Below are 19,293 nucleotides of genomic sequence, written 5' to 3'. Positions count from 1 at the left end.
TGAACAATGGGCTCCCTTCATAACAAAGTACAAGTAAGAGAAACAGCTGGTCTGGGTCACAGGGTTAACAAATACCTTGGTTGTCACAACAATAGAAAGTTTCCCTTGGTAGCTATAGAGAAGGTCTCTTCCTTCTTGACCTAGAGTGTGATTCTCGGGTCTCCATGTTTATTTCCCCATCATTGCTCAGACCTCCTGGAGATCTGGTTCCCAGAGACCACGCCTCTTCTAGGAATCCCTTCTCTGCCTTTCTGAGGTCCTTAAGCGCCTGTCACTTAAGGCTGTGTAGAGATTGAATGGGTGTCCATTTGAAACAGAGAGATAATTTTGTAATGGGTTCCATGGGGAAAGTGTGAGAGCTCTAAAAGATCCAAGAGACTCGGCTTTCATTTTAGATTGGGGAACAGACACACACGGCAGTTGGAGCCTTCCCTTTTAATAACCTGCTCATTTTCCATCTAAAAGCTAAGTGTAGGAAAATTCACTGTGGTCTCTCTCTGACTCCAGCCATCATGGAGGCATGCAAGGGTGTTCTGGGAGTCCGTTTCAGAAATGTTTCATGATTACTTTGTGGTCACTGAGCCTCGCACCATGAGCCCATTATACTCTTCAACAAGTAGCTCATCTCTGGCTATGTTTCTTTATAGCATGGAAATCCTTATTGCCCGATCTAGCCATCTCTGCCCTGTCTTCAGTCAGCTATCTACTCCCACCCCTTGATGCTGTTTTTCCTCATTATTATGGTCATTTTTCTAGCTCTTCATTTTCCTCCCATCCTTGCTTTTCAGTATGACTTCTGTTGATGCTAATGACCCTAAATCTTTTTCTTTAGTACTTTTTCCTATATTTCCCTACCAATATTTCATGAAATTGTAGACCCTCTTAGTTAGAAAGGCGTCTCCTCAAACCAAGCCAGATCTGAGCAGAAATTCTCTCGACAGCATCTCCAATAGGTGGTGATCAAGGCTCTATTTGAAGACCTCCAGTGATGGAGAGCCCATTATCCACCAAGCCAGCCATTTGGACTCATGGGAAGCTTTAATTCACTGAGTCTACATCTTGGCTACTTCCAAGTTATCTTCCTAGGATCCCCCTCCTCAATGGCCCTCCCATTCCTTACTGAATATAAGATAACTGCCATTAAGAAGAAAGGGTTTTGTGGTGCTCTGTTGCAACCTTGGATTTTGGGCAAGAGGCCAGTGTTTGATTAAGCAGGACCCTTCCTTCTCTGGGCCTCAGTCTTCCTTCCTGTAAGTGTGTAAGGTAAGGGGGTCACCTCATTGACTGTGAGTGCTTAATCCCAGGCTCTAACAATCTCCATCTCCTTTTTCTTGTGAAATCAGAACTTTGCTTCTAGATGTGCTCTTCGGACTGTTCTCAGGGCCTGGTCTTTTCCTAGGGGAAGGGAATTAACATTGATTGAGCACCTGTCCATGTTGGGTGCTTGATTCTCATGATCAGCTGGGAGACAGGCACTATTACTATCTCCATTTTGTAGTTGGGGAAACTGAGGCAGACAGGGAGTGATCAAGTGCCTTGCCCAGACCCCCATAGCCAATGAGTGTCTGAGGCTGGATTTGAACTCAAGTCCAGGCCTGGCATTCTCTCCATTGCACCACCTAGCTGCCCTTGTTCCATCTCTGTACCCCGTCTCCCTCTGTCGTTGGAAGAGATGTACTGTCCCCCAGTACCCAAGGGCCTTCCTCCTTTTGAGGCCTAGCAGGTAACACCTTTTTCTGCTCTCATTACCCCTTTCCCCCGCTCAATTTCTTACTTTTCACATTGTCATAGAACTTGGACATATGCCTGCTTTCTTTAATTTCCACTGTGGCAAATTAAAGCAGTTTGGTAACTGCAGTTACCCTTGGGCAGGCTCTTAAATGTGCCTTCAAGAGGGGTGAACTGGGGCTAATAGAGCCCTGTAAACATGGATGGGTTAGCCCCTCTTTGGGCCAAGCTGCCGCTGCTTAGCCAAGCATTAGATCTAGTGAAAGGATTCCTTGTGGCCAAAGCCAAAGCACGCTCTGGCCCCTTCCCTTCCCCCACTTCTGTAAGGTAAATTTTGTTTAGGAACCCGTCGGCTCATCTGATTAAATTCAGCAAAGAAGACTGGACAGGCTGTGTTTGATTACTGCATTGTCAGCTAGAGCTTTATCCAGGTAATAGGTGTCCATGTAAATTGTTAATTGTGGACAGTTAAGTAAAATTCCTCTGAATCTTGCCTTATGTTCCCTTTGAAAAAGACATTGCAAATTAAGACTGAAGTTGTTTTTCTGTTGGTTTTCCTTCAGTGTAAACTATAAGAATGAAAGAAATTTCAGCCAACATCCTCAGCATAAACTGTTTCAAGAGATCTTCACGGCCTTGGTGAAGAACAGACTTATATGCAGGTAAGGCTGAGCGAAGAAGGGGCGGTGGGAGCAGAACGGACTTTTTCTATGCAGTTTTAGGGCAGTTTACAGAATCAGACATTTTATATGCTCAAATTTATATGCTCAATTTATATGGTTATTTTATGTGCTCAAAAAAATCATTTCCTTTTAATGCCTCCACCCAATTTAACCATTCCTGGTGACAAAGGAGATAGAATCGTGATGTCTGAGTTCCATGTGTACAGCCCCTCAGATTCTCTTCTTAGAAGAGGGAGTAATTTTTCCATTCTCAGTTCTCTGGGACAGAGACTGGGCACTAGAAAGAATTGGAGTTCCTTCAGCCGCCTTTTTATTTTCATTTATATCACTGTCATCCCCATGTCTGCTGATCTCGGGACTGTTGACTTGGTTCTGCAAAGCCCATTGAAAGCTTCCCACAGTTTATGCAGTTTTTGCTTCTTGAGTGCAAATAAGATTTGATTAAATTTACTTACCCTCTATTGCTTAGCCACTTGTGGGCATCCATTTTATTTCCTGTTTATGGGGACCAGAGAAATCATGCTGGGAAGGATGTGTCTGACCCCCTTGCAGAGTATCCCCAGCAGTGGGGCTGCTAAGCTGAAGGCTGTTCAGATTTTTGTCCTCACAAAATCTGGTTTTGCTTTCCCAGAATGTTTGAGTTCACACTTTCCCCCACAGCATACATATGGGTTGTTTTCCCCTGGTTGGATGGTTTCTGTCTGTTAACACCTTTGCTACTTTGGAGGCCACGGAGAGTCTGAATTTACCTTTGTCTCATTATGGGGGGGGGTCCCCACTGTTTGTGGATGTTGGTGTTTCTCTTTTTGAGAACTGGCCATTCAGGTCCTCTGACCCACTGTCTCTTAGTGAATGACCCTCGGTCTTCCCTGTTTGTCTCGAGGATAGACAGAGCTGACTCTGCTTCAGGACTCAGTGGCAGGCGGGCAGGCGGGCGAGAGCAGAGCTGGGGCTTTCCTCAGGAATTCTCTCACGTATTTGCATGAGGCTTGGCCAGGAACCTTGAGTTCTGTGCAGCCTGGACAAATGTGGAGGGCAAGGCCTCCTTAAAAAAGTCTCTGCAAGTGGGCCCTCTCCTCATGGATCTCTGGGAAAGTTAGCTGTGGCATGCATCACTGCACAGATCCACAAGCCGGGATGGGCTTATTTAGCATTATTCATTAGAACGTCGTAACAATTTTGTGTCTGCCATAATTGACCCAGATGTATTCCTCCTGACAGTAACTAGTCACAGTTTAAACCCATTTATTATGGACAATAAAGCCTTAGGGTCAGTAGTGAGGATGCTGAATCTATAGCAGCCTCCCTAAAATACTTTCCCATTGTTTAGATCTGTATTAAAAAGAAAGGTTAGTATGTGCAAAAATGTTTGTGGCAGCCCTCTTTGTAGTGGCTAGAAACTGGAAACTGAGTGGATGCCCATCAGTTGGAGAATGGCTGAATAAATTGTGGTATATGAATATTATGGAATATTATTGTTCTGTAAGAAATGACCAACAGGATGATTTCAGAAAGGCCTGGAGAGACTTACGCGAACTCATGCTGAGTGAAACAAGCAGGGCCAAGAGATCATTATATACTTCAACAACAATACTATATGATGACCAGTTCTGATGGACCTGGCTATCCTCAGCAATGAGATCAACCATTTCCAATGGAGCAGTAATGAACTGAACCAGCTACATCCAGAGAAAGAACTCTGGGAGATGACTAAAAACCATTACATTGAATTCCCAACCCTTATATTTTTGCCCACCTGCATTTTTGATTTCCTTCATAGGCTAATTGTACAATATTTCAGAGTCTGATTCTTTTTGTACAGCAAAATAACGGTTTAGTCATGTATTTAAAAAAAAAGTTAGAAGAGAAGACTTTTTGATACCTTCTTAAGAAAGGCAGTTTTCTTGATTTTAGTAGCAAGGTAACACTAGGCCCTTAAGACACATTAATGATATCCAGTGCTTTTCAGGAGTGTATGATTTGATTGGTGATTCCTCTCTGTACAATCAAAGACTGAGAAAAGATGAATGAATATTGCAAAGAGTTCTAAGGTGTCCTAAACTGTTCTCCTGATGAGAAAATATGGGATAGAACAATGTGATTAATGGTGCACTAAGTCTACCTAAAACCTTCGTGTTTCTCACATAATAGTCGTGAAAGAACCTATTCTTCAATTAAATTCTTCATTAAATTTCAAAGGAACATTGACTAGACTGATCTGTCTATAAATTTTAAAGGAAACATTTACTTTATGTGGGTTGAACCACACTTGGTACCATTCCTAAGCAAACTATATTTTTCTAAGGCTTTATTTAATCTTTTATTTATTTGTTTATTCATTCATTCATTTGTTTATTCATCCATTTATTTATTTATCTATTTATTTATTTTATTTTGTTTGAGTGGACAAAAATATTTTTTCTTCCCTCTCACCTACTCTTTCTTTATTGGAAAAAGAAAAACAAAATCCTTATAATATGCAGTTCAAGTAAAACAGATTCCTACATTGGCTCTGTCTAAAAAATTTTCTATTTCCCTTTCTGCATCCCTTCATCACCTTCATCAACTAGAGTTTTATTAAATTAGATCATATGGGAAAAAGTGAAGTTCACCCTTCAGGGCAGATTCTAAACTCTTGTGGTACCAAGTGATTTTTCCCTGAGGTCTTTTTCAATTTTAAGTAATTGGTGGATTATTTTAGATTGAATTAAGTTTTTGGTTATCAGCCAGAAAAGTAAATGGAATCTCTTTAATATGAAGAGCCCATCATGTAGGCCATTGTTGTACCAGATCTGTGACTTCCCTGGTGTAGAGAACTCCCAGAAAAAATCCTACCATGCAGATAGGCAACAACTTCTCATCTTAGGAGATTCCCTGGGCACCAAGAGCATGAAAGACAGATCATCCCTTCTGGGTGACTCAGAAGCGAAGGCAGAGGAAGGACTCGAGTTCTGAGCTTGAGGATCCCATCACTGCCTTTCTGCCCTGCCCAACTCGCTGCCTCTCCATTGCATATTTGAGTGAAATTGTTTATGGCTGGGATTTCCAAGCATTAAGAATTCTCTCTCTCCTTTCTTCCAGAATATTGTCACTTCATCTCTACTTCTCTTAAAACAACCTACACGAATGATTTTATTAGCTCGCAAATTATTTAGACACTACTAAGAATTTATTGTAATTTTAATAATAATACATTAAATTTTAAAACAAATAATAAACATAAAATAATCACTGTAAAGTATTCTAGAGTTCTGGAAGGACCCTTGAACCCTAGCTAATATAATTTCATTTTCTAGATGAGGAAAATGAGGGCAAGAAAAGTGAAGTGATTTTCCTCAGGTGATATAGATAATAATGGAAATAAGATTTTTGAAACCAGGTCCTTTGACAATCACTTCAGCACCTTCCACTACTCTATCAGGATACCCTGCAAAGAGAAAGGAGAAAAAACCAATATGGTGGATGGCCCCATCTGGACCCTTGAGCAGGGGAGAGGGACATCCTCGGGAGGCTGCAGGAGATGGCCTTGGCCGTCAGGTAGTTCCCCTTCCTCACCTGCTCTGTGGCCCTCCTTCAAATGTAAGATGGTGGGAGCCACCAGGCAGGTTTGTGGGAAACCCGAGATGAGGATGGCATGTGTTCTTGTCCAATGAAGGGAGAGCAGAAGGAGCAGCAGCGGATGTCCATTGAGGGGCTGGAGATGGGCGATCCTCTCCATTCTAGTGTTTTCCTTCTGCTGTCAGGAACTGGCTGCCATGGACTTGCCAAGTTAGTGTTACGTCTGCCCTTTGAACCCCCGGTTTGGAGCCCTCTGACTGAGGGGACCCCAGAATGATGAGTGAGGAGTTTCTTTAAGGGTCACTGAGACATTCCCCTCATTTTACAGATGTGGAAACTGAGGACCAGGAAGAAGAATTCCTTAGCCAGACCTCGAATTGTCAGTGTCAGAGTTGAGATCTGAACCCAGACCTTCTTACTCTAGATTCAGGCATCTTTCTATTGCTCCCTTCTGCTATCAGATGAAGTTTGGAGCTTCTCTAAAACCCAGGATCCCAGCACTCACATTTGTTAGTTTCTCTGAAATTGGGTAGAAAGCTATCAGATGCTGTCAGTTATAATCCATTTTTTTTCTTTTGAATTTTACTTTATATATGTATTTTTAAAAATAGCATTTTATTTTCAAAATCTATGCAAAGATAGTTTTCAGCATTCACCCTTGCAAAACCCTGTGTTCCAAATTTTTTCCCTTCCTTCCTACACCTGCTCCCCTAGATGGCAAGTAATCCAATATAGGTTAAATATGTGCAATTCTTCTATACAGATTTCCACATTTATCATGTTTGACAAGAAAAATCAGATCAAACAGAAAAGCAAATTAGAAAGAAAAAAAGCAAGCAAACAACAAAAAAGGTGAAAATATTATGTTGTGAACCACACTTTGTCCCCACAGTCCTCTCTCTGGGTGCAGATGGCTCTCTCCATCACAAAATCATTGGAATTGCTCTCAATCACCTCATTGTTGAAGAGGGCCACGTCCATCAGAATTGATGAACATTATAATGTTGTTTTCGTGTATAATGATCTCCTGGCTCTGCACATTTCACTTGGCATCAGTTCATGTAAGTCTCTCCAGGCCTCTCTGAAATCTTCCTGCTGATCATTTCTTACAGAACAATAACATTCATATACCATAATGTATTCAGCCATTCTCCAATTGATGGGCATCCACTCAGTTTCAGTTTCTTGCCACCACAAAAGGGACTGCCACAAACATTTTTGCATAAGTGGGTCCTTTTCCCTTTTTTTGATCTCTTTGGGATCCAGGCACAGTAAACACTGATGTATACACAGTGTGATAGTCCTTTGGACATAGTTCCAAATTGCTTTCCAGAATGTTTGAATTAGTTCACAATTCCACCAACAATGTATTGTGTCCCATTGACAATGTGTCCCAGTTTTCCCACATCCCCTCAACATTCGTCATTATCTTTCATCTTAGCCAATCTGAAAGGAATGAAGTGATACCCCAGAGTTGTCTTAATTTTCATTTCTCTGATCATTAGTGATGCAGAGCATTTTTTCATATGACTAGAAATGGTTTTAATTTCTTGTGATCCATTTTTAAGGAGATAAATGGTTTATAAAATTTGACCTTCATATAGCTTTGACATCTTTGACTTCTACTCACTTCCATTTGTTGAAATTTCTTGACAACTTTTCTAGATTGTTTTGGCAGTTTCTATCAAACCCAGGAAATTCCATCGGGGTTGGAAGGAATAAGTTTTTATTATATAAACTAGGTAGCTCCAATCTCCTGTTTGTGTTGAACTATTTAGCCATTATCAATGAAAAGACAACACCTACCATTTTCAGTTAAACATTTATGAAGAGCCTACTGTGTGCTAGACATGTTGTTAAACTTTGGGAGGACTCCCAAGGGTAAAAGTGTGGAAGAGTCCTTTTGTCTGTGGTGGGAAGGAGAAGCCCATGAGGGGACCAAAGGGGAGAGCAGGGCAGTGCTTCCTTCCTTCCAGCTCTCCCGGTCCTGTTTGTGAAAGTTTGGGGCTTTGTGCAGACTGGGCCCCACAGCCCAGCAGTGCTCTTCCTCCTCATGCCCTTCTTGTGGAATTACCAGGGCCCTTCCACATGTGGTTCAGGACCACCCTCTGCACCGAGCGACTTCTCCTTATTCTCCCATTGGTTAGTGTTCCTTTTTGAATTATTCCCCATATATTTTGTATTTGCTTATAGATAGCTCGCCACGGTAGATATGGCCTTGAAACCAGGCGGATCGGGGGTCAAGTCTTGTGTGACTTTGGGCAAGCCACTGTTTCATGTTCTAGATAAAGCCCTCTATGATTGACATTTGCCATGTGGATGCCGATCTGCCTTCTTGCTATCAGTTCCACTTTATCTGGCCCTGCCCTGTCATCCAGGCTCTTTTCCATGCTGTCTGTGAGCTTCTGGAGGGCCAGGGCCTCCCTTGGGCTTAGCCCAGTGCCCAGAACCCTTAATGAAAGCTTACTGACCTGGTGCCTGGTGAGATGCCTGCTCCCGCCCTTCCCCTTGTGTCTGCTGCTCTGGAGCAGGCTGTTGCCCTTTCTTGAGACAGGGATGCTTTTCCTTTTGCCTTTGTTATCTTCATGGTCTGGTACATAAGGATCACTTGGGAAATGCTTGTTGGGTTGAGTTACATTTACACACCAACTTCCCAATCCCAGACAGATTCGGAGTGGGCCTTCGAGGCTTTCTGGAAGCCCCTTCCCCTTGTCCGTTGGGGCTCCCTGACACTTGTAGCAATGTCGTGGGGTCTCCTGCCCTCCCTCGAGAAGCTGAGCAGTTCTGCCGAGATGAGCTGGTGCTCCCTGTACTCAGGCCCTTCAGACGGCTCGCCATTTTCTTTTTGGCCAGGGCATCTTTTCATGACTCTCGGCTCAGGTGCGGAGGAGTGGAGAATGATTTGGTGGAGAGATGGACCAGACCAGGAAATTACAGGTTCCTAAAATATTGAACCACGTTATTATTTAGGAAAATAAGTGTTAGGGTTCGACTTCTTTCCCTCTCTTGTATAAGCAAGAACAGATGTTGGGCTTTCCTTCCAGAGGTTGATTAATCAGTGAAATGTAAATTTTTTAATACCTTGTGTTGGTGTAATAGATTTCATCTTTAAAAATCCAGTGTCCATGGTGAAAGACAAAGGTAAGAAGGTTGATGATGTTATTAATAGTCCTGTGAAAATCGCGTGCTCAGTCATAAGGAGGATGTTTGCCCTCTCATGAATTCATTGCTACTATTTTGAGACCGGCCTCTTGAGGATTACTGTCCTTGAGGAAGGCCAGCTTTTCAGGGCTGCCTGTGAGAGGAGCGTTACCACCAGGAAATGGCCTAAGCACTTGGATGTGCCATTTTTAAATGCTCTAGCAACCAGTGATCCCTTCACTGATGCAGATCGCAGCTTCTCTTTGATTTAGTGTCTTTCCTGAGCTCTCTGCCCCGGTGAGCCCTGGGATGAAAATGAGGCTCCCTGGCAATTTCCTGCAGCAAACGACTGAATATTCACTTGGTCTCCTTTCCTTCTGGCACGGGGGTAGTGTGCGTAGGGGAACAGGGTGAGCTTGATGGCAGAACTCTCCCCAACTCCTGGTCTGTGGAAGGAAGGGCTGGGCTGGAGCATGACCCAGATCCCTTCCAGGTCCAGAGCCTGTGAGCTCAGGCAGGTCATCTCACCTGGGAGAGAAGAAAGTGAGGACAGGTCAGAACTCATTCACCTGTCTCCTGGGCATCACGGTCTCCTGCTTGGGCAGTCTGGCCAACCCATGGACCAACTTGGTCCATAAGGCATAAAATAGAGTATGTTGGATAAAGTACACAGGAAACCAATTTACTAAAATAGTATCCAAACAGTGAAAGTCCCAGGCTCAGATCCCTCCATGGAACTCCCAGATTAGGAACCCCTGGCCTAGATGGCCTACCCTATCCATGGACCCTGCGGGGGTGGATGGGTTTCTCTGTATTCCACATGAGGATCTCCTGACCTTGTTTTTCAAGCCTCCTTTCTGTTCTAGGATTCTCTGGTTCTCTTTTCCTTTACTCGGTTGTAACCTTGCGAGCTCCACAGATTCCTGGCAGTCAGACGGGTGTATCGTTTTACAGAATACATGACTCTCCCTAATTACTAGAGCTCCATTTTAAATGGCACTCCCTTGTGAGGAGCTGAAGCCTGGAAGCCGGGGCTCCTGCCAGAGGCTAGTGCATGGAGAGGTTGACGCAGATGCTTCCGACTCCAGGAATTCTATTTACATTGACAATGGCAGAGTCGTAACTTCACCAAAATATTAATAGCCACGGGCTCCATTCCCAAAGCTTAAAAACAACAACAAAAAAAGGTTATTTGGTTGCAACAGAGCTTTAATCACAAAGACTTCCTGGAACACTGTTCATTTATCTGTCCCCTTTTAATAATGAAAATTCATTTGCGTTGCCTTTTGGAAATGGGCAAAAAGATCCATCCCTTTCACATTTATTCTAATAAAACAGTGAAAGGGTCAGGGCATTTAGGTGCTAATGTGTTTTGCATCACAAAGATTCCATATATTGGAAGGGAAAAGTACCAAGTGCACACGTGTTTGCAGGGTGAATCATCTCAAAGTATTCCACGGTTTCCATGATGGCAAAGGGTCTTAAAAATGGAGGCTCGTTTTGTCCCCAGCAGCTGCCGCCCCTTGAGGAGTCTTCGACGTCAGATGGCTGTGGCTTTGTTGTGAGGTCTCTTTAGACTTCCTGGAAGAGAGATTTGTCTCTATTTATGGAAAGATTTGCCTCTGCCAGGCTCATCCACAAACGCAGGCCAGCTCCAAGGGTTGCCGTGGGTGACTCAGGCATTGAAAAATGTATTCACATTTGCAGTATTTTTCCGAATAGTCCGGGTGTGTATCGAGATCAGAAATGTCGTCCTTCCGTAAGTTGGGCTCACGGCCCCTTGGCCCGAGGGGACGCCTTGTGGGTGACGGCTGCGGCTGCGCTGGTGGGCTCGTGCTCTTGGGGAAGGAGGCCCAATGGAGGAGAGGGAGAGACATCTGCCATGGTGGTAATGGGGTAGGGTGGCAATGTGGGGCGACATGCTGGACATGAAGTTGGGAAGCCCTGGGTGCAGCTCCTGCCTCTGGCCCTCACAGACTGTATGGGCGAGCCATTACTCTTGGATTCTGAGAATCCTCCCCTTTAAAATGAGGTTATCGTAACTAGGGTATGGAGAAAGGTCCGGTGGAGTTTTTGTTGACCATTTTGATCCTGTGTGACTCTCTGGGGCCCCATATGGGGTTCTCATGGCAAAGACACTGGAGAGATGCTGTCCCTTTGTCCAGTTCATTTTACACAGGAGAAAACAGAGGAAGACAGGGAGCTGTGGCCCAGGATCACTCAGCTAGGAAGTGTCTGAGGCCAGATATGAACTCATGACCATGACCCAACTCTGGGCCTGGGATCACATCCAGCCTCTGACAGTCCCTCCCTGTCCATCCTGGGCAAGTCATCTAGGCCTTAGTTTGCTCATCTGTAAGATGAGCTTCGAGGTCCCTTCCAGCCTCAGTTTCCTCAGCTGTAAAATGGAGGGTAGAATCCCGGTAGCATCTGCCTCACAGGGAAGAAATGGAGAGCTTGGCCCTCATCCGGGTGCCATGGCGATGGGAGCCACTGCCGAGGTCACAGCTCGGGCTCCTCCTGTCTCCAGACCCTGCCCTGTACGGGCTGTGACGTTCCTCTCCGAAGGAGCGTGTGGTTCTGGGCTCTACAATGGCAGAGCTCCCCATACTTAGTGGAGACCTTGTAGGTCCCTTACTCCTTTCCTGCTCATCAGTCCAGGAGTATTGATTTGAGCCTCCCCGTGTCAGTGACTCTTCATCTTACTCTGGCTTCTGATGTGGATTCAAGTCAGTCCAAAACTGAATTGCTGAATTCAGGGCTGTTGGGTCCCAGACAAAAAGGAAGTCCTTCTCCTCAGGAAAGCTGCCTTCTTAGCCATGGATCTGCCACGTGCACAAACATCCTAAGGAGGAGCTGATAAAACTACTGATGTGCAATAAAAAGGAGCCTATTTAGTACCATGTGATAAGATGTTTTAAGGCTGCTTGAAATGAACCATAGAGGCAAATATTTATTTTTTATTACTGTTCCTTGTTGTGCAATCTGTTTTACATGACTCATCACAGGGGATCCTTTGGTTGACTTCTACAACCTTCTTTGTTTTCTTTCAGAGAGTGGGTGAACCGAGCTCCGTCTATTCATTTTCTGAGAGTGTTAATCTGCCTGAGGTTACTCATGAGGGATCCATGTTATCAGGTTGGTTTGGAAAAATAAATCACAATTGTTTTTCCTTTGTTAAAATGATTTTGTTTTTGGCTGAGGCTATTGGGGTTAAGTGACTTGCCCAGGGTCACACAGCCAGGAATTGTTAAGTATCTGAGTCCAGATTTGAACTCAGGTCCTCCTGACTTCAGGGCTGATGCTCTATCCTCTGCATCACCTAGCTGCCCTGAAATAAGGGTTTTTTATACCCTCACAACCAGTTGCTTTCCAAATCTCTAACTTCTACAACACTGGAATTAGATCCAAAAAAAGGAGGTGTTTGCCATTGCCTCCCTTTTCTCTGGAGATAGTCGCATCTCTAGTCTGCCTTAATTAGTGTTTGCCTTGTGGGCTACGGACTTGTGGCCCATGGAGGATCGTTTCTGAGCAGCCCTCCAGGTTCCTTCTGGGCTGAGCATCCCACAGTGTGTGTGACCCAGGCCACGATGTTGTAGTGGGTCAGGGCTGCTTTTGGAGGCAGCCAAGGACAGGGCTGGGGCCTGGATCGCTTCCCCTTTCCAGCCCCCTCTTCAGACCAGAGTCAACTGGGAATGAGGGCTGGAGTCTAACCTGCTCTAAAACGTGACTGTTCCTTTTCCCTTGACACGTACCATTCCTCCTAAACAACCATTTCTGTTGTGGGGCTCATTGTCCCATCCCCCATGCAGAGGCTTGGGACTCCTCCCCCCCCCCTCCCTGCTTCCCCCCGTGGGCTGCTGCCCGGCCTCACTGGGTCATCTTCTGGGATCCCCCTTCCATCTCTCCCTTCGTCAATACCCGCCGTGGAGCTGCTGCTGTGCAGACCTGCCCCCTGTGCTGATTGGATCACATGCTTTAGTTGTGACATGGGAGGATTCGCACCCAGGTGACCTCACCCTCCCCGTCCAAACTCCCAGAGGGGAGCCGGGCTCTGTGTCCTGCAGGTGACCATGGGGCCTTGCCTATAGACCTGCAGCAGTCAGGCCTCCCACTGCATGGGGCCACCTGCCATCACCCTGATCTGCCGCTGGCCCCTGATGGCTCCGGAGTGAACTCGTCCAGCCCCCCCCACTAACATCCGGCTCCTGTCCTCGAAGGACAAAGAGCCCCAGTGTTTCGTGGGCAGGAAGTAACTACTTAAGTGCCCTGATCGTGGTCAAGGGTGTGACAGCAGGGGCAGGTCCGGGCAGGTCTTGTCCCGTCATGGATGATCAACTTTGATGCCAAAGACAGCTCCAAGGTTGTTTGGGGGGGCTGTGCCTCAGCCCAGCTCCTGAGGGGATCTCCCTGGACAAAGGCAGAGCCCCCTCGTCTGGCTCTGGATCTTTGTGCTCAGACACCTCTCCTCTCCATCATTTCCTTCTTCTGCCAGGACAGACCAAGCCTAAGTGCCCTTTCTCACCCTTGCCCACATTCTGCCATTAATTTCCTCTAAAGAGACGACCCAGGGTGCGAAGGGGTGGCAGGGGCAGCCATGGGGAGCCACAGTGTGCAGAGCACATCTTCCTGAGTGTCAGACCTAGTCTCAGACATTTATTAGCTGTGTGACTCTGGGCAAGCCACTTAACCTAGTCTGCCTCAGTTTCCCCATCTGTAAAACGAGCTGGAGCAGGAAGTGGCCAGCCCTCCAGGATCTCACTGAGAAGTCCCCAGTGGGGACGGGACTGAGACAGCTGAACGGCGGTGGCGTTGGGGGCCTCTCCTCTGCTCTCTTGATGTTCTGCGGTTCCATTGTCATTGGTCCTTCCACCATCTTGTGGCCGTCTTTCCGGGCATAGATCTCTGGGTTCGATTCTTTTGGTCTCTTCATGCACACAACTCATGTGTGGAGTCTGAGTCCAGCTTGTGCCATGTCACTCCTTGCCCTTGGAGGGATTCTGGGCAGCCGCAGCTGCCATGATGGATAGACAGGGGGATGGAGGTAAGCCAGAATGTTCCTGCAGCCTGCCCCGGGGATGGCCTGCACGGATTCCCCACATAGCTGTTCCTTCAGGGCTGGTGGTACCCGGCGCAGATTCACGGGCCACTCTCCCAGGGCGTAAGCTGGCTTCCTTATTAGCTCAGCTTGCTGGATCCCAGCAGACCGGTGTAGGATCAGGCCCTGTCCTTGCAAAGTAGTCCATTCTGCAGTAAAATGGCACAATCATCAGGGGTCTTCCAGGACAGCCGTGGGGGCTCGCGAGTAGAAAAGTGGATCAGGCCGGTTTCCCTTGGCCTCTGGGACCAGAGCATGGTTCTCCTGCTCAGGGAGAGATGGCTCTTCTCCCCGCCCCGGCCTGCTTAGCCCCAACCACCTCGGCTTTCCCACTTAGCTCTTGGAGCTTGAGCTGAGGAAAGTCGATTCTTCCTGTCTAGGCCACACTCCGTCCACCGTTGATGTACAGCCTGGTCACTCGGTTATCCCTCCTGGTCCCATGCCTAGGTTCTCCTAGACAAGGCTCTTTTTTCCCATGGACCCTCAGCCTATTTTAAATTCCTCAAGCTCTTGAGCTGCCTGTTTCTGATCTTGATTGACTTTACCCTTTGAGCTCTTAGCTTATCCCATATTAGGTTCTTTCCTCTCTCAATCCCCTTCATCAAGTATCTCCTGTCCGGATCCATGCCAGCAAGAAAACTGACTTCATGTGTAACTACCTCACTTTCTTTTTTATCCCCCTTCAGTAGGTCTTTAACTATATAAACGTGTCTTCTACCACGGAATTTCCACGAGATGGCTTCCAGTCACCTGTGGCCAAGAGGGGCCGCCAAGATGCACCCCAGGCTTCTGGCTGCCTTGTGACCCTGATCCTCCCTGAGTCTCCTTCAGACTTAGCAGAGCAAAGTACCTTGGAGCTTCTACAGAGCAGGTTGAGATCAGGCCTTCCCTGGCTGGGTGAGGATGCAGGAAGAAGCAGCTCTCGTGTGAGCGGCTGGATTATCAAGCCTTTAGGGAGTCACCTCCCCCCTTTTTTTAGAAGATGAATTTTGCTTGTAGCCCAGTCTCATTTTGAATTTATTGTCATTCTATGAGTAAAATACTAGAACGAGAATAGGACACAGGTTTTTTTTTTTCCTTTTCATGAATTTAATTGTAGAATCACAGAAATTTGGAGTTGAGTATAGTGTAGATGAAACCTTAGCTGTGATTCCAAAACCAATTTATATAGGATTATTATTATAAATCAACACAGCAACCAATGAGCATTTATTAGGCACCTGTTGTATACCAAGCACGAGGATGAAGGCAAAAATGAAATTGCTCCTGATCTCAAGCAGCTTAAATGTGAAGATGCCAGTGATCCAAAGAGCCCATTTGGCCATTTTTATTGGACTTTAGAATGTGCTTTTGTACTTACATTTGATATGGATGAGTCTGGTATTCTGGGAATTCACTTCGCACAAGAGCTAAACTACTTCCTTGTTCTCAGGGGCCCCCTCAAGGGGAGATGGGCAGGATCAGGGGCCAACTTGCCAAATGGTGGAAAAGTTTTCCAGAAGTAGAAGTCTGGTTTGCAGAGTCTGCCCCCTTCCCTTTTTCGAACTGGGATCATTTGCTTGTCCCATGGCACCCTTCCCATTCTCCATATCAGCTGCAGTCCCACACTTGCATCTGCCAGGGGCTTCAGTCCCCCGGGACGTTACTCATCTCGCCTGGTGACTTGAGGTCTTTAAGGACAGCTATGTTGCTAAATCATTTCCTTGCTTATCTTGTGTTTCCACTGCCTACTAAACATTTTTATTCCCTTACTCATACTATCACTGGATCAAAACACAATCTTCTCTATGTTATCATCATCACCCATCACTGTGAGCTGTGACTTGAACCCTACTCTGACCCTTCTCTTGCCTTCCATGTTTCTTACAGAGCAAACAAAAAAAAAACCCAAGATAAAACCCAGTTTGGGCCTGTTCTGGGCTGGAGCCTGGTACTCTTCTGGGAGAATCCTTTGTGTCCATCTTCTTGGTTTAGAATCCGAACCTTTGGTGCTTTTTCTCTTTGTGCTCTTCCCTGTTCATTAGAATAATTTCTTCTTAGGTTTTCAGATCCGTCAGAAGTGGGGTACAGGATTGGAAGTCAGATGATACTCGTCATGTACTGCTCAATGGACGGTCACCAAGAGTCCAGAGGCTTTGACAATCCTCGTCTTTCTCTCTGCCTCCTCTCCTCCCATCTCTTCTCTCCCTCTTCTTTTTTTTCCTCACTCCTCTCTCCCTCTTTCTTCTCTCCCTCTCTTCCCACTTCTCCCTTCTTTCCCTCTCCCTTCTCTTCCTTCTTTCCCTCTCCCTTCTTTCTCTCTCCCTTACTTCCTTCTCCCTTCTCCCCTCTCCCTTCTCTCCTTCTCCTCCTCTCCTTTCTGTCTCCAATCTGTCTCTCATAATCAAGCCAAGAATATATTTCCCTATTAAGTCTACCATTGAGGGATGAGACTGTCACTGAGTCAAGTCACAAATTTCCTGACGACTCTGCTTTTGTCAGAGAGAGCTCCACAACCTCATGAGGTGGTTGAAGTCTCCTATTATTACAATTCATCCAGTAACCACTTGTTTCATCAAGTTCCTGTGCCAGGGTTTCATCTCATAACCAAACTCACATTGACTTTTCAAAGGAGTTAGGGGAAAAAAAAGTAACACTGACATAGGAAGGGTGATCTGTAGCCTGCTGATCCTATGATAGTATTAATTTTTTTTTTTTTTACCCCTGATTCCACTATTCCTTACCCAAATGCAGTTTTCTCCTTCAGGTTCCTGAATTTCCTCATGTATACATCTTAACACATGATGCTTTTCTCTACCAGGAGCTTTATCAGTTCTGTCCTTTTGAATAAAATATCTTTCTGAATAAAATTTCAGGTTTGAATCTCATCTTGCAAAGTCTCAATTGGGGACCTTTTTGCAATAGGATATCTGTTTATGACCCATATTTTGTGCATTTGCAGATAGACACCTGACATCCTAGATTTCCCTGACTCTTCATTTTGTGAATTTTCTCATGTCTGTTATTCCTCCCCTTTGGGCTTCCTCCATGTGGTACCAGATCAATGTTGACAGATTTTTCTGTCTGAATCCTTGTTTAGTTTAAAGTCGTCTTTAGCACATTTACAAGGCCTTATTGTTTTTACTGGCCCTTCTAAGGTTTATTCCACTCTTTCCAAGAACCTCTTAAGACTGCATTTTAAAGAATTAATATATTAGAAGGAATTGTGATGTCATTGATTTTGTAACTAAGCAGATTATTTGGAAACATGAAAGCATCTCCCAGCTTCCTTATTTTTTCCTCTCAAATATTTCATTAATCTTTATAGTCTTAAATGCCATCTTTTGGCCAGTTTTAAAAGAGCAAGGAAATCCTTAATTTGAGTATGTCACTTGATAGTTTATATGAAAAAGCAGGAGACTTTTTTTTATCTCCTTTCTCCTTAGATTTATATTTCTCTTTCATTATTCATTTATTTAAAACTTAAATACAAAGTGGAAAAAGGAAAAAAAAACCTGCTATGTGCATAGTAAAACATAGGATTCAAAATATAAAGCAATGAAGTTCCATTTCAAGAAAACCTATATAATATTCCTCATTGTCCTCAGTGTTTTCCATCTCTTTTTTTTTTTGTTCTCTGTTGTGTACTTTTAACTTTATTCTTTTCCCCCCTTCCTTCCCTATTCCCCCACCAATAAAGTTACCATTATGATCTGATACATGGGTGTAGTTATATATATATATATATATATATATATATATATATATATAAATATATATATATATATATAAATATATATATATATATATATATATATATATATATATATAAGGTATAAAGGTATATATAGGTATATAAAAGGTATATATATATAAAGGTATATATATATATATATATATAGGTATATATATATAAGGTATATATAAAGGTGTATATATATATATATATATACCTTTACCTTCTTATTTCTTTTCCCTTGCTTAGTTTTTTAAAAGACATTTAAATATAATATTGCTATTGTGATCAAATTGAATAAACAAAATGGTTATATAAGCTCTATTTTGGAGTAGAAGGTATATTTTCTTCCCCTCATCATAAAATGTCATCTCGTCCCTGTGATACTGGGAATGTACACTTGGGTTTTGTTGTATTCCTATTGTGACATATAAAAACCAACTTCTTTGAAGTGGGCAAATTATGGCTCCCTTTTCCTTGGGTGGCCTTTAAATATGGTTTCTATTCCTCATGAAAGTTAATGTTATTATTATTTTTTTTTACTTTTATTAGGAAATACTCCATAACTTGGGTGGGATTGAAAATCTAGCTCAGGTAAGAGACCTTGCCTTGTACTTGTGATTGTTTGGTAGTTTGATGTTCTAAGGGCCAGTGGTCAGTGAGGGACCCAGAAAAGCCCAGTCCAGGCCTGCAGTCCTGGAGAGCAGGCCCCATTGTTCCCTTGGCCGGCCCTGGGGCATCAGGTGTGGCTTCCAGTCATGCAGGTTCCTCTTGGAGGCAACACCCAGGACTTTTTGTTCTGGTTAATTGGATTGAAAAACCCTGCCAGTGGAAGTTAGAAAGGGTATAAAAGGTCATATATAATTGAGTTTAGTCAAGGGGAGAAATATGAGGCCGCCTGGCAGGTTGGGTTCCCATTTATTTCTTCAACACAAAATCTGAGAAAAATAAAAATGAAAAAAGGCCCCAAACTCATAAAAGTGGCAGTATTTTTGTGAAAATTATATGAAGCAATCAGCGATGAAAATTGGACAAATGCCCTTTTAGTTTATCACTTGTGGGCTGGAGAGAGCAAGAAGGCAAATGCTTTGGTTAAAAATACTAAGCACAAATCCCAGACTTGAGGATGCCCCTTAATCCGTTGCATCTTAGTCTCCTAAATTTCCTACCCAAAGTTTGTTGTTGGTTTATTACTTTACTGGTGGTCCAGAGTAAACTAAGTGCCTTTTGAATCACCCAGGAGGGAATAAATTATGTTCAGCAGAGTATTAGTATTAAGTATATTTTGTGAGACTTCTTTGGCCATAATCCTCTCAAGTATGAAGAATATCAAATTAACCAATCAAATTAATGCCAAAATTGCAGTTTAC

General features: G+C 44.2%; 1 protein-coding gene across 6 annotated transcripts in view; it reads left to right on the top strand.

Annotated features, from left to right (window-relative positions):
- NEK10 (NIMA related kinase 10) overlaps window positions 1–19,293 on the top strand; it is a 214,979-nt gene that overhangs the window by 31,348 nt on the left and 164,338 nt on the right. For all 6 annotated transcript variants that reach the window (XM_031940381.1, XM_031940385.1, XM_031940380.1 and 3 more), the window contains exons 5-7: window positions 2,292–2,390; window positions 12,164–12,248; window positions 18,476–18,517. In XM_031940381.1, coding sequence (XP_031796241.1) covers window positions 2,292–2,390; window positions 12,164–12,248; window positions 18,476–18,517 — 226 coding nt within the window. The remainder of the gene's footprint in view (window positions 1–2,291; window positions 2,391–12,163; window positions 12,249–18,475; window positions 18,518–19,293) is intronic.

The sequence above is a fragment of the Sarcophilus harrisii genome, chromosome 5, assembly GCF_902635505.1.
Source record: "Sarcophilus harrisii chromosome 5, mSarHar1.11, whole genome shotgun sequence".
NCBI lineage: Eukaryota > Metazoa > Chordata > Mammalia > Dasyuromorphia > Dasyuridae > Sarcophilus > Sarcophilus harrisii.
Note: the sequence above shows the minus strand (reverse complement) of the source record. Positions and strands in the feature narration are given on the sequence as shown.